Raw genomic sequence first — 14,270 nt, forward strand, 5'->3', positions numbered from 1 at the left:
CAGACATTCCACTGCCTGCAACAGGGTTATGGCTCATTTTCCTCTCCATAGATTGGGTGGTCAGTAGGCCTTGTTTAAGGCTCTGTCTAAACCAGAACCCAACAAAATTCCTTCTGAGAACTCCTTGGGAAAGCACATGTCCTGTCTCCAAGTTTCTCAATGAACACAGTGTGGCACAAACCGGGTTCCTGCAGCCAGGGAACCCCCAGAGCCTCCGGCATGAGGGAGAACCTGGGAACCTTGTGGCACTGCCCCCCTCCTGCTCCCCCCTCGGACCAGCTAATCGGGGGAGTCACAGGGACCTGACAGGTGACAAATAGGATTGTTTACCTGGCAGGAGTGGGGACAGAGCAGAGCCAAGGGCAGCGAGCACCAAAGGAAAGAGGTGTGGGGGAGAGGGATGGACGGGAAGGATGTGCAGACAAACACCAGGCCTATCTTCGAGGGTCACAAAAGAGATGGATTAGGAGGAAAAAATGCAAGAAAGAAAGATAAACTGGAGGGGCAGTTGTGTTTGGATGGCATGTGGGAGCTGCAGGGAGGGAAGCAGAAGCCCAAGGCCAGGCAGAGGCAGGAGAGGGCATTTCTGGGATACAGGAGTGGAGGGGGTGTGAAGCAGAGGTGGGACATGAAGGGTGCCAGGCAGGCAGGACAGGGATGCACCATGGGACACCAGGGTAAGTGTCAGGTACAGGCTCTGGAGCAGCAGAGCTGGGGCAAGAACAGGGCAGCAACACAGTGCAGGCCATGCCAGAGTGAGGAGTGGCAGCAATCAGGGATGTCACACAGGTATGGGGTGCAGCACGACAGGAGCTACTCCCAGGGTGGAGCAGGATGGAAGCTGCTCCCAGGGAACAGATCACAGCCACCTCAGGGAAGGGCTAAGCTCTCTGGGGAGCAGGAACTGCAGCAGGAAGGGGGAAAGGCAGTGCCATGGCAGCACAGGGACAGAGGGGGAAAGCAGAGCACGCGTGGGTAGGAGTTGGTGGCAGCTCTGGGATGTCAAGGAGGGAGAAGGTCTGGGGTCAGCAAGCACAGATGCTCCATGGAGACAGGCCCAGCACACTACCCAGGGATTTACCTGGCAAGAGAAGGGTCAAACAGGCTGCCCAAGGGGTTAGGGAGCAGAAGCAAATGCTGGGTGAGGGCTGGAGTGGGAGACACAGGGACCAGGGGCTGTGTGCAGTGAGGGGAACCGTGGGACAGACCCAGGCCTGGCTCAGCCTGGCAGCATCACAGGGCTGGGGCTGGGCAGCACTGGGGGCTGTGAGGGGAAGGGGCTGGGATGGCTGGGGGGCTGTGAGGGGCTGAGCTGGGGCCAGGAGGGTGAGGGAGCTGTAGGGGTTCAGAAGGCTGCAAGGTCAGGGCTGGGAGGGGATGAAGACAAGGGGTAAGTGGTTATGGGGGGCCAGGGGGCCATAGGGCTGGAAGCCATGAGGGGGACGGAGTGAGGGACTGGGGAGGGCTGTGAGGGCTGAGCTGGGGCCAGGGGGCTCTGGGAAGTCAGGCCATGGGGACTGCAAGGGGTGAAGACGGGGCAAGTGGCCATGAAGGGCCAGGAGGCTGCAGGGCTGGGGGCAATGATGGACCAGGGCCTCCCTGTGAAGGGAATGGGGGATATGGGAGGGTTGGGGGGACTGTGGAGGGAAAGCAGGGGCCAGGGGACTATGGGGACTGCGAGGGGATGAAGGCAGGGGGTGAGTGGCTATGGGGGCCAGGGGGGATGAAACCAGGGACTGGAGAGGTGTGAGGGGCCAGGGTGGTGGGGCTGGGCCATGAGGGACATGGGAACTGGGCCTCTGAGGATGGAGCCAGGGCCTGGGGAACATAGGGTGGCTCTAAGGGGCCTGAGCCTGTGAGGGGGACGGAACCAGGAGCTGTGAAGGGCCAGAGCCGCGAGGCCGGGACCAGGAGGGACCTGAGTCTGCGAGGGGGCCGAAGCCAGGGCCTGGGGGAGGCCATGAGGGACCCGGGTCTGCGAGGGGACGGAACCAGGAGCTTCGGGCCATGAGGTGCCGGGGGGAGCCGTGAGTGAGGGGCCTGTCCCTGCGCGGGGCCTCACCCCGCCCCTCCCCGCTCCCCATCCCCCGCCGCCGCCGGCAGGGCCCACTGTCCCCTTCCCTGCCCGCCCCGTCCCGTCCCCTCGCAGCTCACCTCGCTGGTGCTGGCGGAGGAGGCAGCGCTGGGGGTCGGCGAGCGCTGCAGGGTGACCAGCGCCATGGCTGCGGCACCGGCCCCGGCCCGGCTCGGCTGAGCCTCCCCTCGCGCGGGAAGGGGCGGGGCCAAGGGGCGGGGCTTGATGCGGGGGGAGGGGCCTCCCGAGTGGGCGGGGCTCGATCCTGCCCCATCCCACCCCAAATCCCGCCCCATCCCACCCCACCGTCCCGTTCCACCCCCTGCCACGGGCAGGGACACCTTCCACTAGCCCAGCTTGCTCCAAGCCCCGTCCAACCTGGCCTTGGACACTTGCAGGGATGGGGCAGCCACAGCTTCTCTGGGCAACCTGTGCCAGGGCCTCACCACCCTCACAGTGGAGAATTTATTCCCCATATCCCACCTAACCCTGCCATCTGGCAGTAGGAAGGCATTCCCCCTTGTCCTGGTACTCCAGGCCCTTGTAAATAGTCTCTCTCCACATTTCTTTTTGACCCCCATCACGTACTGAAAAGCTGCAACTAGGTCACCCCAGCGCCTTCTCTTCTCCAGGCTGAATAATCTCAATTCCCTCTGTCTACCCAAAAATTGAGCCTGAAGCACCCAATTTTCCCAGATCCTGCAGGAATCTTGTGTTCAAGGAACAACTGGACTTAGCACTTTGACTGACAACATGGTGATCAGTCAAAGGTTCGACTCGACAATCTCAGAGGTCTTTCCCAGCCTCAGTGATTCTGTGATTCTGCGAATGCAGAGGCTGGGAAGTCATTGAATCACTGTGGTTGGAAAAGACCTCCAGGATCATGCCCACTAAGGCAATGCCGGTATCCCGATCCAGCAGTCACCATGGTGACCAGTGTCAGGGATGTTGTTCTGCCACCCGTGGTGGTGACCCCGTTCCCCATTGCTCTGGGGCCGGCTGCCAGCAGCACGTGGGAAGTCCACCTCCCCCAGGCTGGAGCAGACTTTGGCCCTGCTGCCCTGGGCACTTAGACTTTGCCTTGCTGGACTGTAAACGAGCCACTCTGAACCCTGTGGAAGCCTCTGACACTTGCAGTGACTCCTCTGACGACTCCCCACTCCACAGGTAAACTGGTGCAAAACCTGTATTCCTGTTGTTTTTTGGCCAGTGAGGTGGATCCTCCTCGGCTGGAGCTGTGGGGGCAGTGGGGGAGAGTCCCCATGGCTGCAGGTGGGGGAGGTGACCCCGGTTCTGTGGGTTTTGGTTCCTGGGGGTTGTAACACCACGGCAGATGGGAAGCAGCTCCCGCGGTGCCGCCGTTCCGGTGACTCATCCCTCCATCCCAGCAAATGTCAGTCCCGCTGTGGGCAGCCTTTCCAGCAGAGATGCTGCGCTTCACCTTGTCCAAATAAAACTGTGGGCTGGAGTTTATTCCTGCTCCCAGAACCAGGCCTGGGGTGCAGCCGGCACATCCTCCCCTGCCCATGCCATGGGATCTGACCCAGCCCTTCCCCAAATTGGTCCCTGTCCACTCCCTGCCCAGGGAGTGACCACAGGGATTTTCCAAGGCGGAAAAGCTCTGCTGAGAGGGAATCAGGGGACTGAGGAGGCTGCAGACCCTCTTTGCAGCTGCAATTTCCCGACAGCATTTTCAGCCATGCCAGGAAGGGTTTGGGGTGGTGGCACAGCCACCCTCGTGCAGCCCCAGGGGTGACAGCGGTGTGAGGATCCAACCTTGAACTTATTACACCTGGCATTACTCCCTGGAAAACATCCAGTGCTCCCTATGTCTTTTATCCATGCCCACCTCTTGCCTCTAGCCTGTGCTCAGGGCTGGGAAGGATTGGGAGCTGCCCAGAGTAGGACTGGGTCGATGGGAATGGAGGGCTCACACCATCCCATGGCAGACAGTGTGAGTGCTCCCACCTCTCCCTGGCTGGTGGGAGAAAGAGGAGGATGCTGAGGGCTGTGCTGCTCTGTCCCGAGGTGCCACAGGGCAGGAAGCACCTGGAGCTCTTTCTCCCAGGTGAGGAATGTGGCCGTGGGCAGCTGAGCCACTGGTAGAGCCAGGGGTGGAGAGAGGGTTCCCCAGTCCCCATGGGGAACTACACCCCCTCATCCATGATTGATTCCTGTGCCTGGTCAGCACAGGCAGGGGTGGAGGAGGAACTGGGAACCTTTACAAGGAACGCACAGAGATGCACCATGAGGACCATGGTGTGACTCTTGAGGATGGTCCTGTGCAGGGCTAAGGGTTGGACTGGTTGATTCTTGTGGGTCCCTTCCAGCTCAGCACATTCTGTGAGTCTGTGAGTCTGTGACCTCAGCCCTTCCCTGCTGCTCAGGCGGTGGAGCCGAGGCCGGGTGGGGTCCTGGGGAGCTGCTTCTCTCCCTCCTGGGCAGCCCCAGGTGGTCCAGCAGCCTCTGTCCCCGCAGGGAGCCAGAGCCATGCGTGTGGTTGTCATCGGGGCCGGGGTCATCGGGCTCTCCAGCGCCCTGTGCATCCACGAGCAGTTCCACGGGCTGGTGCCCTCCCTGGAGCTGGAGCTCTACGCCGACTGCTTCACCCCCCACACCACCAGCGACGGCGCGGCCGGGCTCTGGCAGCCCTACCTGAGCGACCTCGGCAACCTGCAGGAGACGTGAGGGACAGGAGGAGGAGGAGGCTGGAGTTGTGTCCTCCCAGGTGTGCCCGGGCACAGCTCCGTGGGGCTGGCAGAGCCATCACTCCCCTGTTCTCATCGCAGGCTCTGGAATAAAGAGACGTTCGATTACCTCCTCGGGCACCTGCACTCCCCAGCAGCCCAGGAAATGGGACTTTTCCTGCTTTCTGGCTACAACCTGTTCACTGAGCCGGTGCCGGTAAGGAGCAAGTTCCAACAGGGCTGGGAAAGGCTCCAGCTCCTCCCGGAGGGCGGGCAGGGCTGTGCCTCTTCCCAGCCAATGCTCCCGAATCCTTCCAAGTTTGCTTTGTGCCAGTGCCTGGGACACGATGTTTTCTGTGCCATCCCGGTGTGAGGAAGGGCCGAGGGAGCAGCAGAGCCTCTCCAGCCCTGGTTGGCAGCTGCCTCCCCATCTTTGTCCCTCTGGGATAGGTTGTGTCCCTTTTCCCCCCTTCTGTCCCATGCTGACATGGTGATCCAGGTTCACTAATGATGTCAGAGCTTTTCCCTACTGTAGGACCCATCTTGGAAGAACATTGTCCTGGGATTCAGGAACTTGACACCAAAAGAACTCGAACTCTTCCCTGGTTACAGGTATTTTTCAGTCTGTTCTCTGCAGACTCAGGCAGGGCAGGTGTGGCTGGACAGCTCCCTGGCATGGGGCAGTGGGGACAAGAAACTGCCAGTGCAGAAGTGTCCTCGCTTTCCTACAGCTGCTTCCCTTCAAATAAATAGGAAACACCTCAAATGGCCAAAAAAGCAGCAGCCCAGCATGGAAACCATACCAGCTGCTTTCTTACCTCATCAGATAGTGTCAAAATAAAAATCAGTATAAGGTGTTTTATGCTGTAAACGGGGGGGAGGAGTGGGGGAAATTCATGCACTTGTTGTGCAAGGGGAAATTGGGGTGTCAGGGGGAATTGGGGCCCCAGATCCAAGTGGCTGTTGGGAGCACCGGGGCAGGAGGCTCCTGTGAAGGTGCTGCAGGTCCTCACACCTCCTGTCTTCTGGTTTCAGCTACGGCTGGTTCAACACGGCACTGATGCTGGAGGGCAGGAGTTACCTGCCCTGGCTCACCAACAGGTGAGTGCATTCCTGCTTGTTGCCCCAGTGGGGTAACACCTTCCTCACTTTAATAATGAGCCCAGGGGTGTATTTTTGCATGAGAAAAATGAAAGTAATGTGACACTTGGAGCTGCATCCAAGAGCTTTTGGCTATGGGAATATTTGGGCTTGATTTCATTCCTGTAATTCTAACACTGAGTGGGTGCCCTGGCACTGAATGATACATTTGCTTTTAATTTGCCAGTAACAAATGAATTTGTTCTTCCCAGGCTGACACAGAGAGGAGTGAAGTTTTTCCATAAGAAGGTTGAGTCTTTCCAGGAGGTGGGTGGGGATGTGGAGGCAGGGCAGGGGGCACAGCCCTGTCTCGGTGTGGAGAAGCATCATCCAGCAGGCATGTCCTGCTCTGGTATGTCCTTGGCATCAGTGATGGGCCAGGGGACAGGGGCAAGGCTGTGCCAAGACTTTCTACCAGGAAGGATAAAGGGGCTTGGGCATCAAGAGGTGGCAGAGAGGGTATGGGTAAAGCATTAGTCCAGCATGGATTGGCAGCCTTCCCTGGAATGGCTTCCCAGCACACATGGGGTCTCAGCAGGAGCCATGGTGGGGAAGCTGTGCCCTGGATCCAGCCCTTATGGTTTATCCATTACCAGATGCTGGACTGAGCACTCAGCTCCTTTTGGAGAAGGAATGTTGTGCCCTGAGGGCAGCACCCTGTGTGCTGCTCCCAGCTGTGTCCATGTGCTGCTCCCCACCCGTGTCCATCTCTCCCCAGCTGTTCTCCCAGGGTGTGGATGTGGTGATAAACTGCACTGGGATGCGCTCGGGGGAGCTGCAGCGGGACCCGGAGCTCCAGCCTGGCCGGGGTCAGATCATAAAGGTGAGGTGGGTGTAGGGCTTGGGGCTTCCCAAAATCCCACTTCTTACCGTGAGGAAAACCTGTGTCCTCTGGGGCAAACCACGGGCTTGTGGGCTGGATCTGCACTGGGATCAGGTCCTGATTTCCAGCAAACACTGGTCATGTGAAACCCACCTGGATCCCATTCCTGGTTCAGTTGTGGGAAAGCCCTCAATCTCCAGCCTGTTTCTCTGTTGGGTGAGCGTGGGGGGAGGTCAAAAGCATAGGGCTATTAATAATAAAACAACATAAAATCCTTGGGAGTAGAGGATGATTATTTGGGCAAACAGGCTCATGCCAGTAGGAAGCTCCTCCTCTTCCCTGCCTGCATTCCCATCCACCTGTCTTCTCAGGGAACATAGAGCTTGAGCAGAGGGTCCCACATCTGGCCCCTGGTGTCCCTCCCACTGCCCCCCGAGCCTGGCACCCCACTCTCCATCTCCCCCTGACCTTCTCCCCTGGTCTGCCAGGTCCTGGCCCCCTGGGTGAAGCATTTCATCATCACTCACGACATGAAGTCTGGGATCTACAAGTCTCCCTACGTCATCCCAGGGTAGGTGACAGCAGCCCAGGAGGGCCTGGCTGGTGCTGGTGACATTCCACTGTCAGTGTCCCCAGAGTCCTGGCTCGGACGCGGCTCCTGCTGGCACCTGCCAGGGCCTGGGGTCACCCCTGCCTGCTGGTGCTTTTCCTGGCTGAGTGGGAGAGGAGCAGAAGGATGTGGGCAGCAAAGTGAGGGAGCTCCCAGAGCCTCAGGACTTCAATGTCCCATCCTTTTCCAAGGAGCAAATCCCACCAAAGCAAAAAGTCAGTCCTGGCCAGGTCCTCAATAGGGCCAGACACTCGTAGTGTAGTGGATATTTTGGGGGAGGCCTTTTGTTTTTGCATTTGTACCCACCTGTTTTATCAATGATGTTGGAAGGCACTGCTGATCCCTGCTTCCATAAAACCAGGGTAGGAATCCTTCTACTTTAATAAAACCTCCCCTGGAAATCTCAGCCTTCCCCTCACTGGCCTCTGAGCTGTGCCTGAGCTCTTGGTGAGCCTGGGGGCATCCCGCTGGATCATGGAATGTCCTGAGTGGGAAGGGACCACAAGGATCATCCAGTCCAATTCCTGGCCCTGCCCAGGACACCCCAACAATCCCACCCTGTCCCTGAGAGCATTGTCCAAATGCTCCTTGAGCTCTGGCAGCCTTGGGGCCCTGACCACTGCCCTGGGGAGCCTGTTCGGTGCCCAACCACCCTCTGGGGGAAGAACCTTTTCCTGAGATCCAACCTAAACCTCCCCTGACACAGCTCCAGCCCTTCCCTCTGGTCCTGTCACTGGTCACAGAGAGCAGAGATTGGAGCTGCCCCTCTTGGGGGAGTTATGGATTGGGATAAATCTCCCCTTAGTCTCCAGGGCTCCCTGCCACCTCCCTGCCAGACTGTGGAGGAATTGCAGGGGAAAATCTTATGTCCGTGTCCCCCTAGGGCTGAAATGAGATCCTGGCCCCAAAAGCACCATGTCCAGAGCTCAGAGAGTGGCTGTGGCCAGGCAGAGCCCAGCTTCCAGCACTTTTCCTGCACTTCCCACCTGCTTCCCACCAGCAGCCTGCTCAGGGAAGTTGGGATCTATTTGAGGCAGCAGCATTTGCTGTGCCCAGGGAGCTGCACTGCAGGATAAATAAACACATCTGCTGTTCATCCCAGCTTTGCTTCCTCCTGAGGGCAGGCAAAGACCCCACTCTGGCAATGGAGAAGGGTTTTTTAAGCTGGAACTCCAATGCTGCATCTCTGGCACTTCCTATTGTCCCAGTATTCCAGGATTAGGCAATAAGCCAGGTTGTAAATGGAGCTTTGCTTGCTCACAGCCCCCAAGCATCGTATTCTGAGTGATTTCTGATTACAGTCCCAGACAGATTCCTCTCCCTGTGTTTGTTTTAGCTCAAGCTCTCAGAGCAGCACCAGGCTGATCCCTAAAGAAGACAGATCCTCTTCCCTGCTGGAGAGCTTGGCCATGAGAGGATTCCTTCCACGTGCCCCAGCCCTTTTTTTTTTGTGTTTCCCAGGGATCATACAAGGTTTTGGAAGGGTCCAGCCATCATAGAACACCCCACCTCCCCTAGCCTTAATCTGCCTCTTTTCCTCTGCTAATCCAGGGGAGTTTTTGGCAGCAGCAGCACCAGTCTGCTTCTCTGTGCTTCCCTCCAGAGGCATCCCATTCTTTCCAGCTCTTCCCCAGGCAGGCAGGAGCAGACCTGTTTGATAAGGATGGAATTATCTGTCTGGTTTGCCCAGACAAGGAAGGGCCTTTTGGGTGCTGATAGGATTTAATGAGTGACTTGCTCCTGAGCTGAGCAGGCACTGCTCTCCACCTGCTCCATGTGGGAGTTTCTCCAGCAGGAACATGTTGCAGGCTCAGAATGTATCAGGATCCAACACCACACACACACAGAGTCCCTCCATGAGGTGACCCCACAAGGGACAGCTGGAGACACTCACCCTGTGTGTCCTTTGGGTGCAGGAGCGAGTTCACGGTCCTGGGAGGGATTTACCAGCATGGAAACTGGAGTGAGGAGAACAGTGCCCAGGACCATAAAACCATCTGGGAGAGCTGCTGCCGCCTGCTCCCAGCTCTCCAGGTGGGTGACCTGACCCAACACCCACTGGGATGGGGCACAGGGAGCTGGGGAGCTCAGGGATGTGGGAATAGGCACTGGAACAAACCACAGAACCTCGGTGTTTCCATGAGTCTGTGATACCCAGGGCTCTTCCACCCGGCTGGTGGACAGGCAGGGACAAGGTTTGTAGGAAAAATAATTCTTCCTAGAACTGGTAAAAAAGTAGAACTAAAGCTCTGGGAGGTCCCAGGTTGTAGTGTCTCCACAGCTTTAGAGCAGGGCTGGTGTGGGGTGAGGCTGGTGTGTGTCCACCCCCAGTGCTGCTGTTGTGCCCTGGATCAGCAGGAAAGGCAGCACAGGGGTTTGCCTCACCTGCTCCACACAGGCTGCTGCTGAGCAGCTGTAATCCCAAATTGTTCTGCCTGGTCACCCCTTGCAGCACCCCAGGAGCTGCTGCAGGACTGGGGACCACCTGTCCCTGCTCTTCCCACAGATCACCTGAAGCCGTGGGGTTTGGCTGCTGTAATTCCAGGGGTGCTGTAATTCCAAGGAATGCTGTGCAAATGCTGATGTACTTTTGCTTCCAGAAAGCAAAGATCATCAGTGAGTGGAGTGGCCTGAGACCGTCACGGCCCCAGGTTCGCCTGGAGCGGGAGAGCATCCGGCACGGGAATGTCCAGGGAGAGGTACGTGCACAGCCCCGGGGGCTGAGTGCAATTAGTGACTGTGTTAATTGTGCTCCAGTCCCCATGACCTTGACAATGAAACACCAACCCCCTGCTGTGCCCCCAGCCTGCCCTGCCGTCCTTGGCCTTTGCTGTGGCCCCACCAACAGCCAGGGAATCTTTGATTCCATTCCAGCCCAGTGTCAGAGAGAAATGTCAGAGACACAGAAACACGATACTGATGTGGCTGCCCCGCCCATGGAAGTGTTCAGGGCCAGGTTGGACAGGGCTTGGAGCAACCTGGGCTAGTGGAAGGTGTCCCTGCCCATGGCAAGGGTTGGAACTGGCTGGGCTTTAAGGTCCCTTCCAACCCAAACCATTCCATGACTGTGATTCTCCCTCAGGTGATCCACAACTACGGCCACAGCGGGTTTGGGATCACCATCCACTGGGGCTGTGCCATGGCAGCAGCCCGGCTCTTTGGGAGCATCCTTCAGGAGAGGAGGAAGGTGGCCAGTTCACCACAGCCCCGCTTGTGAGTGCCTGCTCACCTGGATCATCCCAACAGCAGTAGCTTAGAAATCACACAGAACGATGGGAATAGCACAGGGATACATGTGGGTGCTTGACCCTCCACAGCTCCAGCTCTGGGCCACAGTGCCTCACTGCCCTTATCCAGACAGCTCAGCTCCCTGCACAACCTGCCCAAGGAAGGGCTTTAAAATCTGGACTAATTACCCATGGCAAAGCGCAGTCCTGTCTGGGATCAGCCTGCAAAGGGCAGGCAGGGTTCAGCTGAAACCCTGACAGCCCTGCAGTTCATCTGCACATGGGACAGGATCTGAAACCAAGCCGGTGCCACCTGAGGTCTCCCCTGGTGCTCCAACACCCAGCGTGTAATTAGATTTCCAGGCTCCCCCCAGGAGGCAAAAGCTCCTTAGTAGGAAGAAGCTCTGAGGCTCCCAGGGAAGTAACAACAGCTCTGGGAGCACGTGCCTGGGTTCCACCAGCTTTCCTCCCATTCCTGCCAGGACAAAGCCCAGGGCTGCAGCACCTGGTTAGTGTAGCTGGGAACAGACAGCAGCACTTGCCTAAAATGGGCCTTCCAAAGGATGTTTTAGCAACAAAAGCAACTTGTTCCAGCCCTGGACTTGCCAGGTTCTATATATAGCAGAGAGCAAAATAGCTCTTCTTGTCCCTAAAACTCCCATGGGCCCCTCAGTTTCCCATTTCTCCCAGCTGTGGGACGTGGCTGGGACACAGCTCGGAGAACAGGGCTGGCTCGGGGCAGGTTGTGCTTCCCAGAGGAGTTGGGGCAGCTCCCAGGAGGGCAGGATTGTTTGGGGTGGTCAGGGATGCTCCTGGGGATCCAACACACTGTTCTGAAGGTACAGCCTGGCTGATTTTTCAGTGCCATGTGTCTTTCCTGCTCTGCAAGCCATCCCAGGCAGGGCACTGGCTGGTCAGGAAGCATTACCCTCAAATCCGAAGGCTGTCCTGAGCCCAGCACAGTGCCTGACTCACTCTCCTCCACGGATAAGCCAACTGTTCCTTACTCAACCGTGATGCAGCTCCTCTCTCCCTATGACTCCATGTGCCAGGAATAGCTCCTCAGCCTGGGCTGTGCTGCACCTTGGGAACGGGAGATGCTGCAAATCAGCAGCATTACAAGGGAATTCTCATGCCTGTGGAACTCCAGCCCAAGGAAAAGACTCACTGTTGAAGGCACAGTGAGAGCAGAATTGAAGTTCCTCTGGCTGTGATTTTGGCCCAGTGCTGGTGCTCCTCACATCCCTGAGAAATATAAAACTTGCAATGGTATCCGGGGTTTGGGCTTCCTGGCTGCAGGACATCATCCCTTTGGCTGTGCTGACAGCTGTAAGGGAGGTGAGACAGTGTCCAGAGAAGGGAAGGGTCCAGAAATTGGGAGCCACTGTCAGTGGCAGTCTGTCCACCCTCTGGCAGCTCACCTGAGATGCTGCAGCCTCAGGGTAAAATCGGGAGTAGGGCAGGAAAATGAAAACCAGAACTGGAGAAAATTCACCACCAAGTAATGCTGAACCCAGTGGCCTGTGATCCCACCTCAGGAGAAGCCACTCAGAGGAACTGAATCCCTTTGATTTCACTTATTCCAAATATGAGACAGTCAGGACCACATTCTCATCTGCTGTAAATCCAAACTGTGTGATCTCAGAAAAGCTACACTGGAAGAGCAGGGGAGCAGGAAATCACTGTATACCTTCAATGAGCAGCTGATCCTTCTGGTCTCAGAGCTTACAGGAGCCAGTGTCCTGTGATCTCACATGGCCTCTCAGGAAACAGGAATGATTTGATCTGTAATTTTATTTACAGGCTAATTTTGTTTGCTCTCTAAAGGCACAATTTCATATTTGTGAACAATAAAGGATATATTCAAACATCTCGCACGTGATGCTTTTTCTTCCTAATGATGGCACAGGCAGGGCCTTCAATGCTAACTCCACAGAAACATCCCAATAGATCATCACTCCACATCTTGACACACATTTTTCCTGAACATTTCATGTTGCGGGAGGAAGAGTCATTATTCCACATTCCGAGCAGACAGTGAACCTGAAACATCACTGTGGGAAGGTCTGTGGTGGCTGTCAGTCCTCAGGGCATCAAGAACTCACTGAAATCATGGAATGGTTTGGATTGGAAGAGACCTTGAAGATCACCCAGTGCCACCCCTGCTATGGGCAGGGACACCTTCCACTGTCCCAGGTTGCTCCAAGCCCCGTCCAGCCTGGTCTTGGACACTTCCAGGGATGGGGCAGCCACAGCTTCTCTGGGCAACCTGTGCCAGGGCCTCACCAACATGTGATTGAAGTTCACTCTTGAGGTCAGGGGAGGTGAGGGAGTCAGGGAATGATGCCTGGAGAATTCCTGCATGTCCTTTCCTGACACACACAAAACCACCAAACAACATCCCGTCTCTGGCATCAGAACATTTCAGGAACTCCCAGTTCTCCACAAGGATCTCCTGTGACCCAGAACAAAGCTGGAAACACATCAAGTATCATGAAAGTTTCCCTCTGTGAGGCAACAGCAGCTCTGGCATTTGGGATAACTCCTGCCAGAGCTCTGGGGCAACACTCTCAGGGACATGGTGGGATCCTTGGAGTGTCCTGTGCAGGGCCAGGGGTTGGACTGGATGATCCTCGTGGGTCCTTCTGAACTCAGAATGTTCTGTGATTCTGAGAATGAACTTTAGAAATGCCTCAGGATGCCAAAAAGTAGCCACAGAAGAGCATTGCTTCAGGCACACCAACCATTCCATAGCTCCCAACTATTTCCATTCCTGGAAATAAGACTGCCCATCCCAGTGGCTGCACAAGCTGGGAGAGGGAAGATTGATGCATCTGGGATGAGAACACCCTGATTAGCACATGAAGGATTTGCAGCTCATTAGTCATTTTGACTCACACTTGAACAACCTCATGTTTGTAAAATTCTTAGACATCAAAATAAGAGTATCAGTTACAGAGGAATAGTCAGGGCTGGGCACTTCATTAGGTTTTAGAAAAACCAGAGCTAAATGAAAGGTTTCTATTAAAAAGTAAATAGAAGAAAATCTGCCTGCCCTGAAGCCCAGATATATGTGGAGCTACCTGCTCCCAGCACACCCAGGCAAGAGGCCAAACTGCTGGGGTTTAGCGTCCAAACTGAATTAAAATATGAAAATCAACTAAAGATTTAAGATAATCTAAAAAGTCATAGAATCTTGGAATGGTTTGGGTTGGAAAGGGCCTTGAAGATCATCCAGTTCCAACCCCCTGCCATGGGCAGGGACACCAGTTTGCTTCAAACCCCATCCAACCAGGCCTTGGACACTTCCAGGGATGGAATATCCACAATATTTAGCTGTGGTGAGGTTACTTACAATGAGAACAGGAATCCTGGACTTTTCATTATAACCAAATACAAAAAGACACACAGAAAACAAGTCAGATCTGCAAAGTGCTGAGCCCACGCTGTGTCTCAAACCTCTGAACACCAAAACAAAAACACAAGGGAAAGTTATGACCCCTCCTAAACATCCCCCAGAACAGCCAAAACTTCTTTACTGAAAAAACTATTTATTTGTTTAACATAAAATATCTAATGTGGACTTCAACCATCCAGGACCAGGAACCAAAGAAGTATTTTACAACAAGCTTGATATACACCAAGTTTTTCAACATTAAAACGTAAATCCAGCTTAGAAACTGTACATTCAGACACAGGAAACATTCAA

The 14,270-nt window shown here is 55.7% G+C and overlaps 2 protein-coding genes across 2 annotated transcripts in view; one reads left to right on the forward strand and one right to left on the reverse strand.

Annotated features, from left to right (window-relative positions):
- Positions 1–2,258, reverse strand: part of SSH1 (slingshot protein phosphatase 1) — a 35,001-nt gene extending 32,743 nt beyond the window's left edge. Inside the window, exon 1 of the mRNA XM_027652241.1 lies at positions 2,155–2,258. Coding sequence (XP_027508042.1) covers positions 2,155–2,220 — 66 coding nt within the window. The 5' untranslated portion in view covers positions 2,221–2,258. The remainder of the gene's footprint in view (positions 1–2,154) is intronic.
- Positions 2,259–3,110: 852 nt separating this feature from the next.
- On the forward strand, positions 3,111–12,412 carry DAO (D-amino acid oxidase). The gene is made up of 11 exons (XM_027652312.1): positions 3,111–3,241; positions 4,553–4,758; positions 4,864–4,978; positions 5,297–5,373; positions 5,797–5,862; positions 6,114–6,168; positions 6,620–6,724; positions 7,213–7,295; positions 9,251–9,368; positions 9,935–10,033; positions 10,417–12,412. The coding sequence occupies exons 2-11, from the start codon at positions 4,565–4,567 to the stop codon at positions 10,549–10,551; spliced, it is 1,047 nt and encodes a 348-aa protein (XP_027508113.1). The 5' UTR covers positions 3,111–3,241; positions 4,553–4,564; the 3' UTR covers positions 10,552–12,412.
- Positions 12,413–14,270: the final 1,858 nt, after the last annotated feature.

The sequence above is a fragment of the Corapipo altera genome, unplaced genomic scaffold, assembly GCF_003945725.1.
Source record: "Corapipo altera isolate COAL_440 unplaced genomic scaffold, ASM394572v1 67, whole genome shotgun sequence".
Lineage (NCBI taxonomy): Eukaryota > Metazoa > Chordata > Aves > Passeriformes > Pipridae > Corapipo > Corapipo altera.